The sequence below is a fragment of the Borostomias antarcticus genome (genome assembly GCF_949987555.1).
Source record: "Borostomias antarcticus genome assembly, chromosome: 7".
Classification (NCBI taxonomy): domain Eukaryota; kingdom Metazoa; phylum Chordata; class Actinopteri; order Stomiiformes; family Stomiidae; genus Borostomias; species Borostomias antarcticus.
Window position 1 is genome coordinate 28324040 of NC_140240.1, and position 19334 is coordinate 28343373.

Below are 19334 nucleotides of genomic sequence, written 5' to 3' on the forward strand. Positions count from 1 at the left end.
ATTATCCTGTAGATACCAACCAGCCTGCGCTAAAACCTGTGCTGAAAGTAATAACGTAGTTCACCAATATGAAGTCATTTCCTTCCTTTGAAAATAGTTGATCACAATATGGTGTCATTCTGTATAATCCTTGTCACTTTCTTTAGACCTATCCAGGTCCGGAATGGCCAAATTGGTTTATATGTTTATATATATACATATTTAATATAGTATATATCTATTCTCAATTCCTGAGGATATAACTTACTGAGGCGCAGAGAACCAACAGAGGGTGCTGTTGTGTAAAATATAGGCCTTCATCTGCAATGGTACTTGTCTGTATGTGTTCTGGATGTCACTGTTTTGTGGCTGACCAGAGCAACACAAATGTCCACATTTTAGACATTTAAGGCTAAAATCGAATTTAATCTCTTCCTCCAGCAGATCTAACTGATCAGTTGAAGTATACTTAATTACTTTGATATTGCTGCTGAGGCAGACTAATTGTGCAGTGGAATCCTGTGGTGAGCTCACTTCCTGTTATCACCAGCAATAATCTTTGGTATAGCTGGCTGGGAGGTAGTCAGCACAAAATGGACAAGTGACAATGCACACAGTTAGTACAAAACAAGTCTTTATTGGGGCTGTACAGAATGCAAATGACCAGTTTCTTCCCACGTCTCGGTCTCTCAAGGCCCAGCTGCACATACATGACATCCAGTTTATGTAACACGCCTATGTGAGGTGATCAAAAGGCACCGGGCCAAGGTCCTTGAGACCCAGCACTGTGCCTACGACCTGCACATCTTCACAGTAATCGTCGTTAGCTATAACAGGTCTTCACAAGCACCGCTGCCAGTGTGTAGCAGTAAGTCAGATGTGTCTATATTTTAGGTATTTATTTACAAGTAAAAAAAAAAAAAAAATACAAAGTGAATTTTAAGCAAATTGATCAGAAAATAAGGAAAATACTTTGGTGAGTTTAGATAACGGTAACTAGGTAGAAATCCCCATGTAATTCACCCGCCCGCCCACCCCATCCCTGAACACACCCTCTTAAAACCCCAATCTCCTAAATGTTCCCCCTCAGTCCAATATTGGCTCATAGTGGCAAAAAAGGCCCAATTCAATTCCGCTCCCTTGCCGCCTATTCCTCAACCACTCCGCGTTCTGAATGGAGTTGACACCAATTACATGAGTTATTACTTATTACCGTCCGCAAGACAGAGTCAAAGGAGGAACTGAGGGATGGAGGGGGGGGTTGACATTGGAATTCAGGAGGAGTCACCCCTTCCGGAAGCAGCTTACCCCCCCCCCCCCCCCCCCCTCAGAGGAAGCCAGAAGGCGAAACGCAACGCTGTCGTCGCAAGTCCAGCCCGTCCCGTTACAGGTTCCTCTCCATGCACCTCCCGTCGGACGCCGCCGCTGCGTCGGGGCATCGGCAGACGAAGCCGCCGGGGCGCGGTAGACAGAGGTGGGAGCAGCCGCCGTTGTTGGCGCAGTAGTTGTACCCTGTGAGGGCGAGATCGTTCACGACGGCGTTTAGTCTCGGGTCAGATTCATACTATGCGCACACGACATGGGAGTCTGAATAGCAGCATAACAGGTAGTGACACAAGAACCTACAAAAGAATGGACTATTTACAATAGTACAGCAAGTACAGTATGTGTTCACGTTCACACACATGAATCATATGCTTTGCATGCTCTTGTTGGGGGGGGGGGGGTGGTGAGGCCCCAGCAATCAAAGAGGGATGCCACAACACAACTATCAATCAATCAATCAATCAAAGCTTTATTTGTATAGAGCATTTCATACCCAGAGGCAACACAATGCGCTTTACAGAGAACAAGGGAGGTGGGCATACGACCCACCCCTACATATTCCAGAGGGAAGCAAAAAAACAGTATCACCCGGGGGCCAGATAAGTGAGCTGTAAAAATTCTTCCCTGACCCCTCTCAACAAGGCGATTGAGCAAGCTCCTGGAGTATGTTTGTCTACCGGCTAAGAACATTTATAAATAATACATTACATTAAATATAAGTATAATACATTACATTAAATTAAATTTTCAGAGTAAGAGAGGCTAAAAAACATCATAGGGGAGACATGGCAAATACTGGTGTGTGTTTGCTATGGCCCAGGCCTAAAGCCGGAAGTGGGCTGGTGTATGTCTGTGTGTATGTGTGTGTGTGTGTTAACTAAATGCTATAACATCCACAGCAGACACAGAGGTATCAATCGGACTCAGATACTAACTCAAACTGGATCCACTATGGGGTCTTGGTATGGGAGTAACACAACCAAACACTGTACTCTGTCACGGGGCTTAAGTGAACTGAAATAATTAGTCCCTATACATTATTTAAAATGAAAAACAGGCGTGCTAGGGCGGTGGGCTCAGTCAAAAACCCTCCGGATCCAAATATAAGAGCCAGTCATTCTTAATGCATGGGAACAGGCCAGATCCACACTGGATCTTGGAGTTGGAGCACAGATGTGCGCGAGGCTGTTCGCATACCGCCGGGATAATTGATTCCAGACCGTACCATGTGGGGGATGGACGGAGGGGAGCGGGGAATTCGGGGTTACGGAGTCACGTTAGCCTCAGCGCGGCCAGCTGTGCCATGGCTGCGTTACTCACAGCTGTCTCTGCCTGGCAGCCCCCCTATGTAAACACCGAAATCATTTGCTTGGAGATTTAAGTTACGATAGCGTGTCATTTGATTTTTTTTCCGGACTATTCCATAACTTAAGGAAGCACATCCATAAGAATCAGGGTTTGTGCTATTTTAAGTCACGGACTCAAGCTGGATGCGGTTTATCATGTGGTGCAGACATAATGTTATCCGTACCCGTTGAGCCATTTCAAATGAAGAGTATGATCTGTGCTGAAGTGAATGATGATGTTTCCCAGAAGATTTACTGGTTAGTGGATTGGATTACGTTGAATCCGTTACTTTGTGTGGACCAACGAGTTGTAATGGCCGCCGTACTTTCGCAGAGAACATACCGTACGTGGTATAAACTGCTCTCTGTAAAGCGCACTGTGTTGCCTCTGTGTATGAAATGCACTATAAAAATAAAGTTTGATTTGGTTTGATTAACGTTAACATTACCGCTCATTGCTTCGGGAGACGCAACACTACTTTTTTTGCTGGCGGCCTGTACTTCATTTTCACGCATCGACTACGGGAACCAATCAGGGGCTGCGTCCCCACTGGATGGCAGAACAGCAGTAAAAACGCAGTCCCTGATTGGCCAGGTTGCAAATGCAATTTCTGGAAATCATTCGAGATAGCTGGAAGTCCAGACTGATCTACGGTGAGAAACAGAATGTGAGTTTGCGAAATCGTTTACCTCGGGGGCAATGGGTCGGGGTCGTGGCGATACCGTAGACCCGCGAACGCTTCTGTGGCAGGAACTCCTCCGTCTCTCTCTGTGCAACCCGGTCCACAGCTACCACCGCCTCCCTGGCCAAGGAAAACACAACGTTCCAACAACGTTCTCAAAACGTTCGCCAGCCCCCGAGGACCGCAACCCAACTTTAGACCCAAGTCAAATAATCACTCGTTTTAAACCAACGTAGACATTTACAAGACACCCACATTCAAAACAAATGGTACTGTTTTAAGTGACCTCTCAAAGTTGGAGTGCGCACCTCATACACACGACAACGGAGACATATTTTACGGCTGCATTATAGCCTGTCGGTTGCCATGCAAAACCATGGTAACCAACAGACCAATGGTCTAGCCAGAACCATCTATCTTTGGCTTTGGGTCATTTTATTCCAAATAAGGGTGATATTCAGACCTGGAGCGCACCTCCTACATCTATACCTTGCAAAGTTGAAGTTCTCTATGCACAATACTGTACCAGCCCTACAGGCATCTGCTGCAAGCACTCGCAACGATTGGTAAACCTTCCCAATTTACTGAATGAAACGGCCTTAACGTTTTGCAGAGAAAAAATCCCAGTGAATTCTGTCTCTCGAGGATTCTGTTTAGACTGTCAAAGCTGTAGGCCAAACCTTCTCCAGTCAGTGTAGTAGAGGTTTCTTCCATGGGACACGATGGCGAACGGATACTGGATCCCTTCCACCACTTGTCTGCGAACGTGACGGTTGGGGTCGATACACTCCACCTTACGGGTACCTGAAAACATAGTTAATTTTGATGCACGCACTGCAAATCACACGCTGGAAGTATATACACATGTATATACACATAGTTGCAGTAAACGGTTCATGCCATTAAGAAGCTTTTATATAATGACACAAGTCCCAGAAGGAGTTGAACCCACAACCGCGTGGTTCTTGAGCCATGCTCCGAACCGCCTGAATTACCGAAATAAATCGGCAGAGGGACAGAACCTCCGACTGTTATCGTCTGGCACGTCTGGCGTAGTCTTACCGGCATCGGCCCAGCACAGCTGTTGGCTCTCGGGGTCGTAGGTCAAGCCATTGGGCAGGCCCAGGTCGTCCTTCACCAGGACCGTTCTGTCAGTGCCGTCCATGTTGGACATCTCAATTTTGGGTCCGTCTCGGTTCCAGTCTGCCCAGTAAAGCCGCCTGTACAAAGAACCATAGAACACTAGATCATCACGACACAGCTAAAGATCCTTAAAGCCCATGTGACTTGAATTTCTATTGTTCTCTGTGGTGCATTTTGAATACCCCCACACATTTTAATGCACTAGTTCAGTAGTATGAAAGAAATCCTCTAGAGTCTAGGCACACACCCATAGGAGGGGTCTGTGACGATGGGCCGTGGGTTGACCAGGTCAGTGTCAAACAGAACCCGACGGTTGCTCCCGTCCAGTTTGGCCACCTCGATCGTGTCCCGCATGGAGTCGGTCCAGAACATGAGGCGGGCCAGGTGGTCAATCGCAATCCCCTCTGGACTCTCCAGCTCTGTAGGACATACGTTGAATAGCATTGGAGGCGTACCGTAAGAACGTCTAGAACCAGAGATATAGCGCATGTTTGACTTAGAGAACGTTTATGTCATGTAGCCTGAATAGCCAATCGGTAGCCTGTATTGCGGTAGACGCCACGGAAGTCGCCGGAAGGCTAAAGGCTTTCACTCCAACCGAAACTACGATGAGAGCTGTAGCTCACCTGAGGTAAGGAGAGTGATGGTGTCTCCTCCGTTCAGACTGGCTTTGCTGATGGAGGGCTCTGTTATGTCCGTCCAATACACCATCTTCTCCACGCAGTCATAGGCAACAGCAATCACCACTCTGTCCTGGGAGTAGAGACAGAAGGCGGGCTTTATGCTGGCTCTTTTTATTTATTTGTATTTATTTAACCATTGTTTAACCAGGTTTGTCCCATTGAGATCAAAGATCTCTTTTTCAAGGGAGACCTGGCCAAGAGAGGCAGCACATCCAGTTTCATAGACACAACATACATAACATACAGATTAAAAACAGTAGAATTGACAATCAAGTAAATCAGTTAAAACATTTGCACTCATAAAGCCTGGATACAATTGGACAAATCATGGATTTGAATGTGTTCACAGACACCAGGCTTTGAAGTTTGAGCTCCAACTGCAGTTTAGACCATGAAGTTGGAGCAGAGAACCTAAAAGCTTTCCTTCCCAACTCTGTTCTCATTGGGAACAGCGAAGTGAAGAAAGTCCTGAGAACGAAGGTTGTAGGCTCCATTCTTCAGGACAAAAAGAGATGACTTGCTCTTTCCACTAATCGAATTGGAAAGAGCAAGATATTAGGGGTTCACATTCAACGGGACTACTGTTTGTAGTGAGAGGACATTGAATAAATGCCTGTTAAAATGGAAGCATTTTATGGATTTATAAATTTGTGCTGCGTTCACAAAGGGCTACTTCGATCGCTCATTCGACTAAATGCCAGAAGGGGATTTCAACTTAAGCAGGCTAACATGGTGTAAAACTGGATTTCAAAATGGCAGGACATTTTGTTGCAAATGAAAGCCGTTGGGTTTGGACAGTCCACTGTTCCAGCACAAGCAGAAGATTGTCTAAGTGGAATTCGGAACATTCCAGAGTGGGGGTGGACGTCATTGGGATAAATGAGCTCTCAGTTGTGTAAAATGGAACAGAATTGGTGAAAAAGAAGCTCTTTTCATTAATGTCTGAGGAGATAATTCCAAGAGACGACAGAAGTCTCTGTCGTGAAACAACTGCTTGCCATTTTGTATTCAACACTTCTCCATGTATGCATTTAAACTGCAGTTCAAAAACTGGTCTCTGATGGGCCAAGTGGAATTTTATAACATCTTGCTTATACCTATCCAATCCCCCCTGGGAGCTGCGGGATATCTTAAGACAAGGCCCATAACTAAGAAAGCATCTAAATGAGTTAACAGTTTTGTGGCCAGAACATCATTTGCAAAGGAGAGTGACATAATTAATAACCCTTTATGCGTGGTACTTGGCTGAGATAAGGTATGCGCTATCGGTGGTCAGACACTCACTGGTAGGTGCAGAAGAGTCTTGGCCTCCTCTTTCTTCATGCTGTGGCCGTCTAGGGGGATGTGCTCGATCTTGCCGCTCTGGGCGAACAGCAGGTGGGTCCCCGTGGCAACGGGGCTGACGTCGGGCCGGGGGGTGGGGCCAGTGGGGGAGGGGGTCACTCCCTGGTCAATACCTGGAAGATGTAGAAATTCATATTTTATGTCATACTGAATGTACTGTATCACTTAGTTTAAGATACTGTCCCATTGTATTTAGTTTAATATTTGAACTGTCACAGGGAATGGAAAATAAGTAATTTAAAGCTATTTATGAAGTAGATACATACAGTACATACAGACATACATAGAGTGGAGCACACCCTACATTTTCAGAGGTGCAGACTAACTGAACATCAACGGTGGAAAAAAAAAAAGTTGCACACTCAATCACACTGCTGTAATTTTAATAGACCGACAAAGACCCTTCGTCAGGGTGTTGGGGGAGTGGTTGAGTGTGCAACTTATTTTTTTTAAACCATTGTGTTGATATGAAAGCCCAGCCATTGATCAATTCATCAATAGGCGCCTTGTCCCCTACTCTTTTTTTTGGCGAGGGATTACTCACACAAAGGCCTGGAGCCAGGGCCCGTTCTTGTGTTGGGGATCTCCTGACCGTTGCGGTCCACACACCAGCACTGCCCAATGCTGCCGTGGCACTGAGTGGGCTCGTAGGAGCCGTGCTGGTCACAGGTGGGCACGTACTGGCCGACGAGCGGGCGCGGCCGGAAGAAGAAGGAGAAGGAGGAGGTGGAGGTGGCGGCTTGGGCGCTCTCTCTGTGACGCTCGCACTGCGTCTTCTCACGCTCTGGGATCACACAGAAAGAAAGACCGAAATTGGATGATTAGTCACCCCAGGCATTCATGACCTCAGGCATACTTTGGTTTTAGAGAGAAAAAGTTCTCTTTTCTCTCTAAAATTACTACATGAATAAGCTTGGATCTGGAGATGATTGCCATGCAATACCACACAGCTATGGCGGTTCAAAACGATTTGGGTTCGTTCTGAAGTGCAACAGAACCTTAAGATGAGATGACTCCTCACTTGTGTGAACATATTTTTGAGGTCACACATATCTAGCATCAGGGACCATGGTGACATCTGGAGTTAACAGGCCTCTGTAGACGACTCTTCCCTCTAGGATACTATATATACAGTATCTGGTCAACCACAGACCTTCGGAACGACCCAGACTGACCAAAACATTCCGTCTCCACTATGTACAATGTCTGGCGACAACAATCAACGAGACAGACAAGACAACGCCCTAAAACTATGGACACTATCTCTTCAGAAGGTTCAAAATCAAAACGCTTGTCAGAAAGTTATCAGCTCTTGAGACGAACCTTTAACGCTTGCAGAATACAGTAGATGTTACAGCATGTTCTGACAAAGACAAGAACTATGACAAAACTGTAGAGCGGCGGTGAGGAGCTATAATTAGCTTGACGTACGTGAAGTTCTCCACACCTGGAGTGGTGCAAAAAGGGGGACATAATCAAAGACAGGACATTTTGGGAGGACGCCAAACTACTAACACCTGAAGTCAAATAAAAACGTACACAGTAAACATGTTTTCTCCCTTCCCATGATGCTGTTCTTTTGTGGCAATGGAATGGAAACGTGATTAAGTAGACCTACACAGCATGTAACTAAAACCACAAAGGGGAAAGGAGAGAGAGCTAAGGCTGTTGTTGGTGCCGAGTTGAGAAATGAGCGTTGATACTGTGTGGTACTGTGGTACTATAGGGTGAAAGAAAGAAAAAAACTCACTAAAACCTCTGCACCATGTGTGCCATAATATTGCTATAGTCTATATGAGCAAGCTTTGGTGTGTCATGCCTCAGCGGACTTTCATATGCGAGGAGAAAACTACAGAAAACAAAGACGCTCCATCGTCCAATTCTCAAAGCAAACCTTGCTGGCTAGGCTCCGGCACATCCATGTGACATGTCACAGACCCCCCAGCTAACGGCCCCGAAGGTTATGTTTACGTTCCGCTATCAGCATCGCATGTTACAGTATACGTCAACATGCCATACGTTTCTTCTCTTCCTGTGTAACATCTGTGGATCCTAGCGGCCTCGGGACAGGATGCTTAGTCTCAAATGTCAGGTTCGAGGACCTGGCTTCTGTCTCGCATGATATAGCGAAGGTCCTGATTGGTCAAGGCCAATCAAGAGTCAACAGACACTTAAGCGCCCGCACCATTCATAAGGCCCCTTTCCCCCATAGCTATTCTAACACTCAGGTACAAATTGTTCAGCTCTGGTTTTCTTCTATGGTCGCGTTCTACCGTCTTGGACGTGTTCGCAGGCTCGCCTTCCCTAGCCTCGCCAGCCCTGAATAACTTTGATTCAAGAGAACACTTACAGTGCAGTATCCGAGCCAAGGGATGACGCATGGCGGATATGAACGTTTAGCTTTGTGAACGCAGCCCCGCTGGGGCCGTAGAATGCGCTGTATGTTCAGCACAGACTGTGTAGTCTGCCAAGGGGTTTATGGAGAGTTATCTAAACAGCTTCTCGTTCATGGTATGTATTAGTCTCCCTGATGACAAATAGGCCTCCCCTATCTTCTTTCCTCTCTAAACTAGAAGCTGTCAGGGGCTTTACATGAAACAGCTGTGGGCTAGGTCTAACACTTGGGAAGAGTAGGTGCCACTAGCTTGGTTTCTTTGTACTCACATATGGCTATTATGTTTTTTTATTGTATTTAACCTAACCCTAACTTCATTGAGATTTAAAATCTATTTTGCAAGAGAGACCTGGGCAAGTAACCAAACAGCACAAACAGACACACATAATTACAGCTTACATATAGATTGAAGTCAGGCAATATTATTTTAAGCAATGTTACCACTTATGGGTCAAAACATTTATAGACATGCATTTCATTTTCCTACATGGCTTCTATCCTAGCTTCAAAATTGTTTAGTGAGACAAGCTCCTGCAGTTTCAAAGTTCTTTGAAGCTCATTCCAGGCCGGAGGGGCAGACAACTGGAAAGTTTTTTGCGGTACTCAGTACGAGTCTTTGGTACGGTCAGCAGGACACTGTTTTGTGAACGTAGCCGATAAATGTTCTTGTCCTGCAGGGTGATGAATGAGCATAAATAAACCTCTTTCCTCAAAAAAAAAAACACAGATTTACTTCCCCCCCCCCCAAGTATGTATACATACCCAAAGCCCTATTGAGCAGGACATTGCCGTCTTTGGCTGCTGTTTAAGTATCAGGGGAAAAAAAGATCCCACTCACATGACTTGGGAGGCCCTCAGACAGTATATTTACATGCTGGTCACTGAGGGGTTACCTACCCGAAGAGCCAGGGGCACACTGAAAACCGTCGCCTTGGAAACCAGGGTGGCACTGGCAGGTGAAGGAGCCTTGTGTGTTGAAGCAGACTGCATCCTGGTGACAGCGGCGTTGCTGGCACTCATCTATGTCTGAAAAATACATACACAGAGAGGTAAAGTTGTGAATGAGAATGTAAACAATCGATATGAAATACTGGGAATAGATAGCGGATATAAAGACCGCATTCACAGTCTGTTACCGTACATTATGTAATACTTTGCTAGTCCTAGTAGATACATACACTTATGTACATATTCTTTAGAAATACTATATAGTATATTTGAGGCAAACAGTGCAGAAAGGCATTTGAAGGCTTAGCTCCTGTAAGTTTACTGTCAAACTCAGTCTCTCCAGTCCAACCATGGAAACCCTACAGGGATGTATGGAGATTCCTGAGGCAGAAGGTTGGTGGCTAGCCAAGAGTGAAAGGAAGGGAGAGGGTGGATGAAACGCATGACCAACGAGCTCCACAGCTGCAGGGCCAGGTTTCTGCATTTCCTGTCCAGGTGGGCGCATTTCCTCTCACGGGGGCCTCAAAGTTACAGCGAGGAGAACACAGAGAGCTCTGCGTAGATCCAACGCTTCCGTCGACGTGAAGACATGATGTATATCTCACAAAATGGAATACGGGAGAGCGGTTGTGATTAGACGCCGACGTCGACTCCAAACGGGGAAAAATATGAAGAGCTGTGTCGTTTTCTCTCTTTTGTGAGGCTCAACACTACACGTGCTTAGACCCGGACGCACAGGAACAGATAATTCATAGGAACCAATCATTTATCACGCTACACGCCGCTCACACTTAGAGACGCGCAGTGGAAAAAGCAACACATCAACGTATCACTCTACCTTGGCAGACGCGGCCGTCTCCTAAGAAGCCAGGCAGACAGGAGCAGATGTAAACCGAACCCCCCGTGTAGCTGCAAGTGGCCCGCTCCGGAACGTCGCAGTCATGGGTGCCCCTCTGGCAGTGGTCAATGGGTCGGTCCACCTCTACACGGAAAAAGGGGGAGACAAAAATTCCAGATCCAATTTCACACTGAATCCATTGTTTGTTCTTACAAAACAGAAAAACACTGCACAAAAAAAGAAAGACACCCTACATCCACAGAAAACAAAGCAGATCGTTTGTGTACAGAACATCTGTAGATGCGTTTGTAGACTATCCAAACACTGTTCCACACTCCAGAAACGCCCACCCACACAGCTGTGCACACAAACGGACATCCTCACACTAAAGCTTATTGAGACCTTACATACCAACGCAAGTCTTCCCGTCACTGGCGAACTGGAAACCGTCCATACACTCGCAGCGGAAGGTCCCTGGCTGGTTATTGCAGATAGCGTTCTGGGCACAGATGTAAGGCGTCTCCCTGCACTCATCAATGTCTGCCAACAAGAACAAATATAGATTTATAGATCGTGGCCATGATAAGTACTAAGATTATGAACACACTTTCACAACAACACTCACACTTTGCAGAGAGGTGTGTCCGAATTCAACGCTCACTCATCTGGGCTACAAAGCCGTCTTTGTATTGGATAGATTCAGAAATCAATACTTCATATGGCCGACTCAGCAGGATTTTTGTAGCTTTACATTAAAGGGGCTTAACAAGTATGAATTAATGACATTATCGTTGCCAAGGGTGGCAGATCACACACAGATGTTTTCTTAGCAAACTTCCCGACAGGAATGCGTCCGCTAATCCAAAACAAACGTTTCCCACCAACCCCACTTCCACCCCCCCATTCTCATTGTTTCAGTTGAGGACTTCCAAACCATCCCAATAATTTGTCATGTTAACTCTATAATAAGAAGATAATTCCGGGATTTTCCAGTTTGTTGAGATTAAAGAAGCTTCTAGGATGTCTGGCGTTGCCCTTCGCTCAGACAATTAGAAATTGTCACGAGTTTACCTGCAGTTGACATGGAGCGAGGTCAAAAAGAACTATGAAGAGAGTTTTCAAGATATCTAATGGCATCTCCCTCCCTGCATCTCACTCTCTACCGGAGCTATAAGAACAGATCACTATCATCTTCCCACAGGAAGAACCTCAGTTTCTTGACCCAAAACCTGAACCGTTGAGGAACTGAACTTTTCATGTTCAACCCAATACTACTTGAGGCGGAGATTACATCAATGATAGGCTGCCCTCTCTAGGGGATGTTTGGATTGGGACAGTTCTGTGTATCTGTGACTTCAAAAGACACATCAGATTTGAAGTTTCTTTTGAAGTCACATATATACAGAACCGTCCCAATGACCCTGAACATCTCGACGTCCCTGTGATCACTAGGAGGCCGTGAGCTGCACTATAAACGTTAACCCTTGAAAAACTTTTTTTTTAATTCTAAAGGTAAGATGAAATGTAAAAATTCAAAATTCCACATCTAGAAATATTTTAGTTACAGCATTTCAAACTAATCAAATCAAAAATAGACAACACTACACTGGCTGCCATTCCAAGTCTCTCTCCTCAATGAACATAACTATATTTTATATTTAACCCAAACTATGTAAATTCTCTGTGCACCTCAATCCTCTTCTTTATGGACCAGCTACTCAGTACTCAGTCGACAAGTGTCATTTCTGTCTGTCGACACTTTCAAAAGTGTCGTACAACGAAGTATAAATTGGTCTTAACATCGAGCTACTAGTGATAGTGCGAAGGCTGCCTACCGTAGCACAAGTGTCCATCCCCAGTAAACCCGGTGGCGCACTCGCAGGTGAACTGGACCCCCTCCCCCGGTCTACAGACGGCGTTGGTGTCGCAGCCGTGTCGGCCGGTGAAACACGGGTTCTGCTCCGGTGGTCCACCTGTCAATCAAAAAAAATGACCTTTCCTTGTACTGCAGTTCATGTTCAACATAAGAATACCGTTCAGGCCAAGTCTCTCTTATTCTTCACATCCGTTTTCCTGACAGGTGTACTGTATAGCGCAGATAGCAAGTGTAGGATGTGTTATCTGAAGGGCAGAGATGGGGTTTATTTGTGTGTTACACACCGATAGACTGATCCAGGGCACGTCTGAAAAGGCTATTAGGAGCAGGAGCAGTGGGAATACAGGAAGCCACAGCCATAAACATTGAAGTTTGTCGGACTCAAATGTAGAATTTAGGTTTATTCGATAAAGACCAAACACCCAGTATTTGGATAAAAGGGATCTTGCAAGCAATGCACAAACAAACAATGTAGAATTTCAGGTTATTCGATAAATTCCAAACATACTGTACTTGGATAAAGGGGATCTTGCAAGCAATGCACAAAAACAATAGTTTGAGGGGTTTGGACTCCCCCCTCCCCCCACCCTTAGTAAACTCCCCCGAAATTAAGCGGTCCCTTCGGAGAGGCACTACGGCCAGACAAATATTGTGACTCCACACTTAACTGCCGCTCGGCAGACGCAGGCATGTAAGACACCTCTCCCGGCGACCGCCTATCGGACAGCTGCTTATTAGAGGGGCACGTTTGCCCCGGGCTCCTCCAGACCGCACCACATCCTCACAGGAAGCATGCCACAGATGTTCTACTCTCTTGGTAATAAACTCCAGCTCAAGTTTGCTTGCATAACCTTCCCCCCCCCCCCCCGAGGCTCCTGCGCCCCCCGTACCCCCCCTCCCCCGATACACCCACCTCCCCCTACCCTCCCCCCGTTCCTTCTACACCCTGGCACCTCCCACCCACAGTAAATAACCTTGTGTGAACTGAGACGCGGCCTCTTGTTAACCTTAAAGCTGTAAACAGGCTAACCCTCGGTCAAAGGTTTCGGCGTCGAGGATATATGTTTAGGGTACATTCATGCCACTAGTCTTTGACCATGACTGACATTTCTGTTATATTACAGACATAATTATTCTGGCTGAGTACTGTTTGTGTATCACAGGAAGTGAAACATATTTTCACCTGAGAAGAAGTATAAAGCAGATGAGCGGTGACAACATCTCATAGCCTGAGACAGAGAGCACAGTGTAGAGCCAGAAGACGTGCGTGCGTGTGTGTGTGTGTGTGTGCGTGAGGAAACAGAGAGCACATATGTGTAGAGCCAGAAGACGTGTGTGAGGTAAAAAGTGATCCTTTTTAGCGATCAGAAAAAAACAGACGTTCGGCCGAGCGCGTCCAACAAGCCGCACGCGGAGGCTAGCGGAGCGCCGACGTCGAGCGCGTGTCGGGTTTTAGGCCCCGCCTCCTCGTCACTCACTGTCAATGGAGCCGATCTTGTTGCTCATGGCGTAGCGGATCAGCTGGTTGCCGGCGTCGTACATGACGAAGATCTGGTCGACGCTGAGCTGCTGAGTGGGCGGGGCCTCCTTGGCGGCCTCGTCGTGGGGGCAGGCCTGGTAGGTGATGGTCTGGCGCCATTGGTAGCTCTTGGTCTGAATGCTCCCGTCGGGCAGGCTGATGGTGTAGTCGCGGCTGGAGGAGGAAGTGATGTCTGGAGAAGAGAGAAAGAGGGAAAATTTTACTATGTGAGGTTACAGATATTACTATTTGTGTACTGGATATAATATATTCAGTTGGTCTAATAATGGCCTGTGTTAAGATATACATGTTATCCTGTATTGGGAGTAAGTGAGTACTTTTATTGTGAAGAGACAGGAAGTTGTGTCTAGGAGTTGCGCGGGGTGTGCAGTGTGGAACATGGCCGTTGCCAATAAAGCAGTTGTCGAGCAACTTTAAAGTTTGTCCTTTTATCAAGTAACAACCACACGGTATGCGGCAAGACTTTAGCTTTTGATCTACAGACACTTAACCGACTTTAGACTGCAATTATGTCGAGGTGCGATGACTCGAATTCAGGATTGAGGGTAGTGGATCCACAGTACGTCCCCAAGTCTACAAGTGACATACATGTACCTGTTTCTTATACACCATGTACCTGTTTTTTATACACATCATCGAATCCTTGAAAACTGTATATTGCATTTCAGCATAACAGTAGAGTAGAAAGCTTCTGGCTCCAGACACTATTATCATGAGAATACGCGGTCAGCGCCGCTACTTCTGGGTTTTATGGCCTGACCCGCGCTGTGTCCAGTGGGCCTGCTTACGGTTGCTGCTGTACTGGTAGATCTCCTCGTAGGGGTCGATCTGCACGCTGGACCCTGCCGGAACCTCGGGCAGCCGGCCCGACAGCTCGGTGCTGACCACCAGGTGGTCGTGCTCGTCGATGCCCATGAACTCCTGCTTGATGGTCAGACGCTCGTTGCCGGGCTGGAAGGTCACCTCCGCCTGCCTGCTGAACACACCGCCTGTGTGTGTGTGTGTGTGTGTGTGTGTGTGTGTGTGTGTGTGTGTGTGTGTGTGTGTGTGTGTGTGTGTGTGTGTGTGTGTAGAAGGGAGGGCAAGAAGAAGAGAGGGAGAAATTATATATGTAATCTCTACAGTTGGAGTCAATTCCAGTGAATTCTGAATTAATGGAAATGAAATGGAATAGAACCCAACCCTGTACCCAAGAACCCTACAAACCTTCTCTGTACCGATTAACCATACAAACCTTCTCTATACCAAATAACCCTACAAACCTTCTCTTTATCGACTAACCCTTCAGACCTTCTCTATACCAAATAACCCTACAAACCTTCTCTATACCAAATAACCCTACAAACCTTCTCTATACCAAATAACCCTACAAACCTTCTCTTTATCGACTAACCCTACAGACCTTCTCTATACCAAATAACCCTACAAACCTTCTCTATACCAAATAACCCTACAAACCTTCTCTATACCAAATAACCCTACAAACCTTCTCTATACCAAATAACCCTACAAACCTTATCTATACCAAATAACCCTACAAACCTTCTCTATACCAAATAACCCTACAAACCTTTTCTGTACCAAACAACCTTACAAACCTTCTCTCCAAAAATTTGGTTTCTTTTTTACTGACTCAGTGAGAGTTACTTTATAGGAAAAAAGGAGAGGTATGCGTTGAAAAAAGTACAGAGATCGGGGTTCGACCTGTGTGTGTTTTTGTGGTTATCCACTGAACATACTAGCGCCATATCCGGGGGGTGGACTTGTACATCAAGCTGCCTCACGCTACAGAAACAGGAGATAGGCTCCTGCCCTATGGGCCACTAGGCCCGAGAAACATTCTCAAAGGCTTACTTACTTTACCCACTGAAACAGTAGTTTTTTACTGATGCAACTCTATTCTACGTCGCCCGATTCTCCACTCAGCATATTCTCATGTCCCAGCAACATCCCAGAGCCAATGAAATTACACTTCAAAGGGAAACATTTTGAGGGATCTTTGGCCAGCTGGAAGCAATGAGTTGGAATAACATTTCATGGCCCAATAAAACCTATACAAAAATATACACAGAAGAGGTGAACACAACCCATGTCTTCACATACTTTTAAGTACTCACGATGAAAACAGACGAGAAATATCATTAACGATTATCACATTTCACTAACTTACGTTTATGAGAAATAACTTTATAGAACACCACAAAAAGACCAGTACGCACAAATGTGGACCTTTGACAGACAAAAAAAACATGAAACATGTACTGCACATAAATTCCCAAACCTCTCCTATTTCTTATCAGTGTTTCTTTGAGCTTCCCCAGAACGAGGCTGTTCCCCTCACCAATCAAACTGAAGCCGTTCTGGTATCCGGGCTGCTCCAGGGCGAAGGCCCAGCCGATGACCCCGCCCAGCGAGGACAGGGGCTGCAGCGAGGGGCCCACGGTCCGGTTGATGGTGCTGATGGCCACGTAGGCGCGCCCGTCGTTGGCCACCACGTACGAGTGCAGGTCGTTACTGCGGAGCTCCACCGCCGTGTTTCCCACAATCACTCGGCCGTTGACTTTCCCGTTCATTCTCTGGGGTTTGCCTGCAAGGTCATGTGAACCAGCGGACATTTGAGTCAATGGAAGGAGGTTGTTTTTTTTCCAGTTATATGCTTTCAGGTAGGGATGCACCGCTATGAACATTTTAGCCGATACCGATAATGGATATTAACATTGCTGTTATGGCCGATAATTGATATTTACTGACGTCGATATATTATGTATAAAAACAAGTTTCTATGATAATCAAATGTTATACTGACATACTGAAAAACACATGGAAACACTGTCTCTATTTCCAAAACATTTGGAAAAGCTGATAAATCATAGATTTACCACATTTATTCCTCTCAACAACTACACACACAACAGCAGCTAGACGGAAATAATTATCGGCTGCTCACATCGGCCCTGTTTTGTACCCCGGACTAATATCGATATATTAAAAAATGACTGACATCGGCCGATACCGATATGATTGCCGATATATCGTGCATCCCTACTTCAGGTCATAGCATATGGCTTACTCATCATAGCATCTGCACATTACACAAGTACATTGTTTAAACCGACCACACCCTCTTGTCCCTGGGTTATTATGGGATGTGTCTTACCCTCAGCCACACAGTCCTTGCCGTTGCCATAGAAGCCAGGTCTGCAATGGCAGCAATAGCCTTCTCTGTAGTCCCGGCAGTCGGCAAAGGTGGAGCACTTCTGCCTGTTGTTGGCACACCTCTCGTAGTTGTACACAAACACTGCAGAGAGAAGGATAAACCGAGGCATGTATATCGTATTTTGCTTGAAGGAAGGGAAAACTAACGTTGAGACATTGGCTGTTAAGTAACATACTCAAACGGGTCGTTTCAACCAATGTTTTAATCGCAAGACCTTCGTTTAGAAGAACCATTCAAGTTCTTCTAAACGAAGTTCTAGCTCGTTCAACCAAGTTCTCTCTCAATTTTCCGGCTCACCATCCACATTTAGATCTTCGTAGTCTTCGTCCACCACCACCACTTGAGGGTTCTGGGGCTGGGAGCCCGGTCGGACCGGCTGGGCTGGCTCTGGTGCCGGGTATCTGGGGCTCGGTCGGACCGGCTGGACCGGCTCTGGTTCTGGGTATCTGGGGCTCGGCTGGACCGGCTCTGGTTCTGGGTATCTGGGGCTCACTGGGACCGGCTGGACCGGCTCTGGTTCCGGGTATCTAGGTTCATACTGGACTGGGCGGACGGTCGGAGGCTCCTCCTCCTCCTCTTCCTCCTCCTCCTCCTCGTAAGGCGGGAACTCCACTTCCTGTTGTCCCTCCGCTGGTCTCGGCGTCACGGGGACCGGGTAACTGGGGACCCCCTCCTCGGGGGGCAGGTCCAGGTTCTGCCCGGGGGAGACGGAGGTGAAGAACGGGGAGGTGCCGATCTCGTACACCCACACGCCTCGCTGGCCGGAGTTGGTCTGCCTGGGGAGAGATGGGGCGCACCGTAATGCGACGGCGAGGATCAACCCACAGCAGTAATAGAAAGCAAACAGGATACGTTCCATACTGATGAAAATCTTCAGGAAATATAGGTTTTAAAGCCCTCCTGCAAACATCCAACGGTTGGATTTTTTGGACACAAATAAGGAACCAAAAGTTCATGACTAGCTAATAGAAAGCCTAAGTGGAGGCAGGAACAGAAAACCCCAATGGGACCTTAAATCTGAAAAAATATGAAAGGTAGTGAATGACGTGAGTAAATTCTTGATCTCGATTGAATTGTGCCATGACCAGTGTTGGGAGTGGCTGATTACAAAGTAACAGATTACTGTAATCAGATTACTTTTTCCACATCATACAAAATCTAATTCAAAATTAATCAAATTCTACACAAAATAAGACCAACTTGTATAATATGTTGTTTTTGATAGATGACTACATACTCTATGAGCTCTCTGACAGATCCCGGGTTATCCGTGGTTGTGCGGTAGTACGTTCCTTGGCTCGTAGACCAGCTGAACCAGCCGGTCACCAGGCCTTGGCTGAACCCTGTCTGGATAGGGTCCTCCAGTGGTCTGGAGAAGTACGGCAGGCCGTCCCTGGGGTAGAACATGATAGCGTAGGAGGCGGACGCCATGGAGGCTACGACCAGCTGGAAAGTGTTCCTCTGCAAGAAACCACAGGAGATCGATTAGTTCCTGCTTACTCCTTCATAACCCGTTAAGTAATTGACCAATTAATTGCAGGAGCTGTCAATTAAGGCATTGAAATTGCCTCAGAAAAAAAGCCTTGTCAAAATCAACAGCATTTCTCGGTGCGATGTTTTCTGTTTCTGAAAGGGAAAAAATGAAAAGAAAATATTCTGAACGACGTCAGGCGGGCGCTTACCTGCCTCTCCAGCCCGTCTCCTCGGCCCGGGACGCCGCTGACCGCCATGTTCTCCCAGGTGACGATGAGGGCGTGGGTGGGCTCTATTTCGTCGTCCAGGGGAAAGGCCTGGCTGATGTGTTCGGCCGCCCGGAGGAGCACATCTGGGGCGTTGTCCTGACGGTAGTACACCTTCCCAACTCCGTCGCTGCTGTCCAGATCCCTGAGGAACGCGGCGATCATTCCAAAACCGGCCGGCATCTTTCCCAGGTACTCGGATTCTGGCGTAGGTTCAGCTATCGCGACAAAGCCATTGGTATTAACCTGCAGTGTAAATATATTTTTAAAAGCATGT

General features: G+C 46.6%; 1 protein-coding gene across 1 annotated transcript in view; it reads right to left on the reverse strand.

Annotated features, from left to right (window-relative positions):
* Positions 1-1363: 1363 nt before the first annotated feature.
* Positions 1364-19334, reverse strand: part of LOC311311689 (nidogen-1-like) — a gene marked incomplete at both ends in the record, with an annotated part of 28813 nt that continues 10842 nt past the window's right edge. Inside the window, 19 exons of the mRNA XM_084441443.1 lie at positions 1364-1491; positions 3342-3454; positions 4015-4138; positions 4397-4554; positions 4725-4896; positions 5104-5230; positions 6445-6617; positions 7049-7288; positions 9797-9925; positions 10686-10829; positions 11097-11225; positions 12521-12658; positions 14040-14273; positions 14890-15090; positions 16443-16688; positions 17259-17399; positions 17616-18094; positions 18556-18779; positions 19001-19303. Coding sequence (XP_084297569.1) covers positions 1364-1491; positions 3342-3454; positions 4015-4138; positions 4397-4554; positions 4725-4896; positions 5104-5230; positions 6445-6617; positions 7049-7288; positions 9797-9925; positions 10686-10829; positions 11097-11225; positions 12521-12658; positions 14040-14273; positions 14890-15090; positions 16443-16688; positions 17259-17399; positions 17616-18094; positions 18556-18779; positions 19001-19303 — 3603 coding nt within the window. The remainder of the gene's footprint in view (positions 1492-3341; positions 3455-4014; positions 4139-4396; positions 4555-4724; positions 4897-5103; positions 5231-6444; positions 6618-7048; positions 7289-9796; positions 9926-10685; positions 10830-11096; positions 11226-12520; positions 12659-14039; positions 14274-14889; positions 15091-16442; positions 16689-17258; positions 17400-17615; positions 18095-18555; positions 18780-19000; positions 19304-19334) is intronic.